The 7879-nt window shown below is 43.8% G+C and overlaps 1 protein-coding gene across 1 annotated transcript in view; it reads right to left on the bottom strand.

Annotated features, from left to right (window-relative positions):
* Nucleotides 1-271: 271 nt before the first annotated feature.
* The window catches only part of LOC144784121 (uncharacterized), a 143924-nt gene continuing 136316 nt past the window's right edge, over nt 272-7879 (bottom strand). Inside the window, exons 12-20 of the mRNA XM_078662803.1 lie at nt 6859-6989; nt 6066-6162; nt 4819-4874; nt 4675-4725; nt 4211-4319; nt 3631-3679; nt 3137-3235; nt 2279-2359; nt 272-2105 (exon numbers count right to left, since the gene is read on the bottom strand). Of these exons, the coding sequence (XP_078518929.1) occupies nt 1779-2105; nt 2279-2359; nt 3137-3235; nt 3631-3679; nt 4211-4319; nt 4675-4725; nt 4819-4874; nt 6066-6162; nt 6859-6989 (1000 nt within the window). The 3' untranslated portion in view covers nt 272-1778. The remainder of the gene's footprint in view (nt 2106-2278; nt 2360-3136; nt 3236-3630; nt 3680-4210; nt 4320-4674; nt 4726-4818; nt 4875-6065; nt 6163-6858; nt 6990-7879) is intronic.

The raw sequence follows: 7879 nt of genomic DNA, 5'->3' as shown, positions 1-7879 counted from the left end.
AGCGTGCACAGGTGAGACATTTATAATTGCACGTAGAATCATCCGTTAACAGCCATGGCCGAGTGACGAGTAATTCCCATTTTTCTGTTACAGAATAGAAAATGCGTTAATTTAATAAAAGTCGATTTTTCGTGCGTCATGGTACTTCTGAGGATCATCTGGTTACCTCTCATTTATGTGTGACCATACAAGCAGAACATCTCTTAAATGGGAAAAAGCTGTTCCGTTAATACTTATCAGGACAATCCACGAAGAACAGATATCACACGTGTATATTCAAAAGTAATTATTTAATAACTATAAGCAAGACAAAGCAATAGAGTTGTGCTTCTTTTTCAGAATGGAGGCAATGAAATGTTTAGCTATACAATTTCTCGTATAAACATGAAACAATATTTTTTTATCATAGAATAAATACCCTCACAAATGAATAACTGACGGGTGGTGAAGATGCACAAAGCTCTCGGCCAAAGCAGAAGCTGAAAGGGTCTTGTGCTCTTCAGTGCGACAGGACTTGCAGTCCTGTCATGTAGTTGAATACTTCACAAGCTTACCATAGCTCCCCTTCCAGGCCACCAACACAAAGAACACAGACAATCCGTGTTTTATGTACATGTTTAAATACATTATTGATTTCCGTTGTTTTATTACTCTAACTCTGAAGAAAAAAAAGCTTATACAAAATGTCTTCGCCGAGAGACACGGCTTCAAATTCTACATTTCTGTCGATCCTCAGTATAAAATAATGTCAACACGTTTAATCAAAAAAGTAAACTGTTTGCATGCTGATTGAGAATTTTCAGTTGGCGATGTTGGAGCATAATATTTCAACGATTAGTGAACGGTTCTATAATAAAATATAAAGTATCCCCTTAAAAACAACCCCTCTGCAAGGCCGACTTTACAGTTTTTTTTTTACATCTGTATACAAATTAGATCTTCAACTCAGAACCCTGCGTTTGCCAGATCACGAATGTGAGACATTTATGGACGTGACATCTGCAAAGGCTGAACAAACTTGGAGAATTTAACAACCATATTAGAGTGCTTGAAACACAATATTTTCTTTATAGTATTTATAAATATATCATACAATACTGTTTCCTGTTATGTTATATACCAATATGGCATTCTTTAACAAGCATAATGCCACCTGATTCTTCAAAAAGCGAATCATTTTAAAAAAAAAAGTCAGTGAAAGGAACTGACAACGCCTTCTAAGCATGGAGTTGGTAAAATTGAAGTTGACATTCCCTTTGATCAGTTCTGGCCAGATGAAAAGGTGGAGAAACATTACCGAGATGTAACACAATATACTATTCACAGTGACATGGCAGCATAGAATGTTTAATTCTATTCACATATTGTTTAATACAGTTTCGAGATTAAAACGCTAGTACTTTGTATGTATTCACAAAAGTATAGCAACAGGAAGATTGTAATCCAAAAACATTCTGGAAAACAAACGGCTAATAGATCCACTGCAAAAAAAAATAAAACTTAAAAAAACTCGCATATCCAAGGATAGACTCTGCGGCTCCCCCATTCAGCATTTTCACGTCAGACTTCGTGTTTCTTCCCAGTTGACTGACATATATTCTTTAAAAAGCAGAAGTCGATTCAGTCATTATTAACCTCCCTAGTCTTCCACGGCCAAGGTCCTGTTGAACTACAAGTAAGCGCGTAGTTGGACAGTCACGGTTGAGCATCTATAAAGCTGTAACTGCATGAAGCTAGCTAGAAAGGGGCTGGCGACCAATGCGCAGGCTCACGACCCTTCACCCGGACGAGATTGCCGAGGAGCCGTTCACTGCCGCGGTGCGTGCCCTGTTGCTGAAGGCGCTGTGCAGGCCGTTTCCTGGCGCGCCGCCGGTGCCGTTCATTGTGCTAGAAATATGCGGAAACTGCGGGTGCGGGGACTGCACGGGGGTGCTCGGACTTGGCAAACAGGACGACGTGGAGGGAACAGCGCCGGCCGGACTGCCGGCCTTGTCGCTGCCAGAGTCACTCTCCATCTCACCGCTGATGTGGTTTAAAGCCGGGTGGCTGAGCTTCATCCGTTTACAGTTCGGCCGCACGCGGTACTTCAAGGGAAGAGGCCCGTTCTGCAAAGGAAGGAGAGTGCAATGTAAGCACATACCGAATCCAAGCAAACACAGACAGCCACAGCACGCGCGCGCGCACACACACACACACACACACACACCAACCGCACACACACACACCCCAACCGCACACACACACCCCCCAACCGCACACCCACCCACCCGATACTCACCCTTCTCCAGGTGTAGATATAGGCGATGTCCATCAGGGTGTAGTAATCTTTCAGCGGCTCCTCTTCGTACATGACATCGATCTGTGCAAAGAGACAGTTTCGAAACTTAGGCTATTTATATGTAATGGAGTTCGATCAAATGTTGTGGTGGTTGGAAGTTGTCGAATGGTGTGGCTTCTCTCCTCGCCTTCAGAAACCGCTATAGCAAGTCTGGGCCACAAAACATTTGAATACAAACAGCATATTAAAGATCCCACCTCATCACTGCAGAGAATTGGACTGTGACACAAGAATACAGCATGCAGCATAACTTTGACGGCCTACATAACTAATGTCAAACCCTTCACAACGGAGAACAATCAGTGAAAGAGGTACCATAGTAAAACTATCCCAAACAGAATTAATACATTTCGATCAGCCGTATGCATTTTAATAATAAATGCCAATGAACTAGAATAAACACTAGGCCCATCAAACAGCCCTTGTGCGTGATTAATAACCCGAGTCTTGACCGTCGGAAGCAGGTGAAAAGCATTCAACATTGTGCTGTTTCAAATGATTATTTAATTAAAGAACAGACACCGCTTGCACTTACTGCCAGGAAAAAACACACCAAGCAAATTGTATTTTAACACCGAAAGTATGAGCAGTTATTAGTTTTCTGCATTTCACCTTTTACCCATCAGAAAAGTTCCCAATTTAAGAAATGCGACAGAGTTTAATATGAACATCTTTAAATCTCAATTGTAACACTTCCCACCTGAAAGGAGTCATTTAGTGGATGGAAGCGAGTAAATCTCGAGAGCAGCATTTGTAAAGTCAGTATCCACAAGACTGTGAAACAAGTGCGAAGATTACCTGAAAACTACTGGGAATGTCCATTTTAGTTCGTAGAAACTTTCGTAGATGCATGACAGTCATGGCTGCCGGGCAGCGAAGGTATCTTTTGTCGGTCACCTAATAAAGGATTGAAAGAGACGCCTCAGTGAGAGATGACAAAGCTTCTAAGGACAAGGTAACAAGACTGGACAATGTACATGAAGCTCAGAATGCATTCAGTAGAAAAATCAGGTTCAAGGGTAAAATCAGGAGTCCACTTGAATGTAGTAGTAAGGAACAGCTAAAGGGCCACATTGGCATGTTGTTCCTTCCTAATACTATACAATTTTTGCCATATATTAACAATAAACTACCTTAAGTCCCAACTTTTCCGCTAAAACCCGATCAGTTTAGTCAACAGATACAGACATTAAATAAACTAACTCCTTGCTGCTGGGTATACACGGGAGCCAACACGTTTTTGACATACAATTTCGGATTGTTTAAACATTCCTAGGGGGGCAGATACTTGCCTCCTCCTTTGACTTTTCCTGGTCTTTGTTGTATCCTTCAACTTCCGATCTAAGAGAAACACGTACACAGAGAAATATCAGTAGAGGCCTTGTTTAATAAAGAAACTGCTTGAACTACTCAAAGTGCATATTTGCAAGGTCGCTAGCTAGCAGACGATGCTTTAACACGCACTATCTACGCAGGTCAGAGAATACCACTGTAATGTAATGTGACTGTTAATCAGATAACTGCACCGTTTTTGTTGAAAATAACCATATACCAACACATTCTAAATTGAATGCGATGTATCAACGTATTAACGCTCATGGCTGCTTGTACTGTAAAAAAGATTTAAAAGCTTAATCATATCAGCACAAATAAAAACAATAGCAGTGATTGGGAAGCTCAGATTCAAAGTGGGAGACACAAGAAAAGGACAGAACAAGTTAAGTAGGCAATGTGAAAACTGCTTTCATTCCATAGGTTTGAGAGTCCAAAATGTAATGTCATTAAAACCAGAATACACGTTGTTGAAAGGATGACCCCAAACGAATTATTACATGAAATGCAAGATTAATTTAGGTACATCGCTGAACTTGCCTATTCTGATCAAAGAACTCAATGGAGAGGCTTATGATCTCATCATCGGTTATTATTCGTTTGTCTTCGTCGGCAACTTCGCCCCGGTCTTCGTTAGACCCGTTAGCAACTGCGGAGACAGGAGGAAACAGACAGGACTCTATAAAGTGAACTTTTCATGTTCTCAAGTGCCCGGCTCTAAGCCAAGACCTCGTTCTCTGCGCTGTAGGCCTCAAGTCATTTGAGCAAAGGAATCACACCGCCCCAGACTGCACCTCAGTTAACATAGCTGACCCTCCCGACTACATCCCCACATTTTAGACAGTAATACTAAGCTCTAGCAGCAAGATTTAACGGGGAGAATTACATCCGCATGCATTTTTAAATGATACTAGATTCATGTCAAGCTGTGCTTTTCACTGAATTCATATAACCAAGTAGGCAACGTAAGCATAGCGTTGTGGCACAAAAGAAACCACGTTTACCATCCGCCGAAGGGTGAGCTGCATAGAAATCCCGTCTTCTTTTCATTTCATCTATAGGAGGAAAACACCTCGGCATTAAACTCCTCAAAAACAGCAGGCTTCAAATGCACACAAAACTTAGATTAAAAACAACCCGTCACTTACTTTTAAAAAGGCCTGGAACTAACTTGTACACAATGTCTTGGAGAGTTTTGTCGGCCCTGGTAAGGGAAAAAATACGTCAATCAATTACAAAGTCCCAGTCCCCGAGCAGATGCAGGTATATTTAATCACATACAGTTGAAACAGACATGGTCACAAGGGCATAAGATCAATTATGTCGCGATAAATTTCCATATACGCATCCAATTGGCATTAATCACACATCTAGTAATCGTTTCGTCCAGTGCAAAGGCACTCTACCGAGGTTCTAAAAAGACCAGACATGAACAGCCCCTAAATGCCTTATTAGGAGGGGGCAGCAACAGTTATACTCATTGAACCTCATTTTAACATGCACGATAAGCACATTGCAGAGCTCAGTAATGCACACTTAAAATGTGGTCTTGTACCGTTTAAATACCACAATGCGAGCAACACCCACTAAGAGTACCCGTCAAGCTTTAGCGGGAAATAAACATGTTTATTACATTTCAACAATAGGACAGGATAAGTGTTTACAACGGAGGGGTTGCATTCATCTTTGAGATGTTACTTGAAGCCATTATATGTTTTTTGACTTACCTGCACCGAAGCATTTTTGCCGAAATTCAAGTAGATAAGAAGCTCAGAACAATTAGACACAGAATCGGTGGGGTGACGATAGGATTAGAGTATTTTGCATGTAATTTGCATCAAAAATTCACAGATTTGTTCCAATACACACATTTACTGTTGCAGGGAGAGTATCCCCATTGTGTAATTGTGGGCAAACAAAGCCGCGATTACATCTCAGATCTCTAGATTCGGGAATCAGCAATTCGGCCACTAGGCTCGAACTAAAACTGGGTTAGAACCGGACTCCGACCCGGACAGGCCTATTGAGCACTCAGGCAGTGCCCGATTGTCTGGTCTGACAGGTCAATGTGTGTGCCATTTCTTTGACTTTCTGTGGGGCTGTTTTAAGGTTTGATGGGCCGTCTGCTCCCTTGATTTTACTTCGATTAGCAAAAACTTAGCCGCAACAAGCTCAAACTAAAAAAAAAACAATTTTAAAACATGGGCCACTTTTTTGGCATCTAATTCACCAATAGGGCCATTTATATTTTGTTGCCTTGGCCTATTTTCTGTCTCAGTCCGACCCTGGTTACAAATGGTTATCAACACCAGGAAGCCAGAGCTCTCTAGTCCCACACAAGGCAGTTTTAATGTCCTCTCTTGGTGCCACACAAGAGCGCCAACACACAACCTACCTGATGTTGAGCAGGGGCCTGGTTTTGTGAACCTGGACATCGCATATTGGACAATACTTGCTGCTCTCCAAATATCGCACGATGCAAGTTTTACAAACTGAAAGGGAAAAAAACACAAACACTTTAGTCCGGGTAGTAATGGTTACTGTGTGCGCGAATAAACACAACGCCCAAGCTAGTTCAGTGCCTCTCCATGAAAGAGGCTGCAGAAAAAAACATTACATTAAAACGGCGTGGTGCAGAACAGGAATCTTTTTCCAAAATAAGTATAGGCAACTATTTACAGTGCAGATCACAGGAAGACACACAGCATATGGTAGTTGCTGAATGAAGTTTTATAACGGACTTCCGGTTTTATAAAATGTGTGTGGAGCTCTACCACACATTCCATTTTGCACACGCAAGACCATCTAGGAAATAGTCGGAAAACCATGTGCTCCTGCAGTTGGCGTGCAGTACACTCGGGTGTAAGCACCAGGTGTTGGTTATTTGATACTTATAAAAGAGGAGGAGCTTGACTGACATAGGTAGTCATTGGTTGAGTGTGTAAGCCGCAGGGGCGCACGGCTTACCACCATAAACTCGTACAGGGGATGTTGGCTAGCGATATCGACAGAGAGTATTCAATCAATTATGAACCTTATTACAATAAAGGTGGGAAGCCCGCGGTGTCACAGGGATGTAGGCACTGGGTAAAGGTCGTTATGTAAGTAAAGGCGGGGGAGGAAGGTCCCCCGCGGGTGTACACAGTCAGCGACTGTTATTGCAATAAAGGCAGAGGCCGGGTACTCACAGGAATGAAGGCACTCGATGATGGTCGTGGCGTCGATGAAGTACCCGCCGCACAGCACGCACATCAGATGCGGATTCAGCTCCGTGATTTTGATCCTGGTGGTTCGATGCATGTTTGCTGCGCAGACCGACCTGGAAAGTAAAGCGAAATAATTGGTCGTTAACAGGGTTTTTCACGGACACCTGCCCCGACAAACGCTAGCCCCGCCTCTCATTCAGCACCCGCTGAGGTAGGTGGAGAGTAGCCAAACACTACAGTACAGCGGTCCTTCTGGGGTCAGATTTACACCGGGACACCCACCGGCGGTCACACGGCAGCCTCGACATGCATCAGAGTTCATGCAAACAACCCTTTCTACCCAGGAGTATGGACCAGTCGTGTGCGGCGCCGGCCGCTCACCGGACACTGCAGAGCTTTGTTCCCCGCCATAAGCTTTTCCTCCCTCAGAAGGTCGCCGCGGCGCCTCGGTCGCCGGTATGTTTTGCTTTTTCATGCACACACACGAACCTATCTTGTGTTTTTTTAGGTGACGCGGCTCACGCTCGCTCGGCACCTAGATGGCTCCCAGCCACGTAACGCAGCACACACCGGCTCGCTTGCAGAAACCTCTCTGCCTCCCGCACAAAGAGCCGGGGCTCACACAATAACAGACACCTTTTCCAATACATCACCGCGTACATTTCTGGCTGCTTTTGGTCCCTGAATGTTTACCACGCTGCCAATCGCCGACCCAATCCGTGCACACAACACCAGGTAACAAAAGGAGGGACGGGAAGGAGCCTTGCCCGGCCACTGACCCGTCGCCACGCACCTCAATGGATCATGGAAAGACATTTATGAGCACACATTAAAATGCGAAATGTGGTGGCAGGGACCCTGGCCGGCTGACTGCGAGGCAGGGACCAGCGGCTGTAATGTTCCGGAGACGCAATTTTATTTATTAAGGAGCACAACAAAAATTGACGTCTGCTGGTGCCCGAGCACAACCATTCCCGGGGTTGCCATGACAACCCCTTTACAC

Source organism: Lissotriton helveticus, chromosome 10, assembly GCF_964261635.1.
Source record: "Lissotriton helveticus chromosome 10, aLisHel1.1, whole genome shotgun sequence".
Taxonomy (NCBI): Eukaryota; Metazoa; Chordata; class Amphibia; order Caudata; family Salamandridae; genus Lissotriton; species Lissotriton helveticus.
The sequence above is the reverse complement of the archived record's forward strand: the minus strand, read 5'-3'. Positions and strand labels throughout refer to the sequence as shown.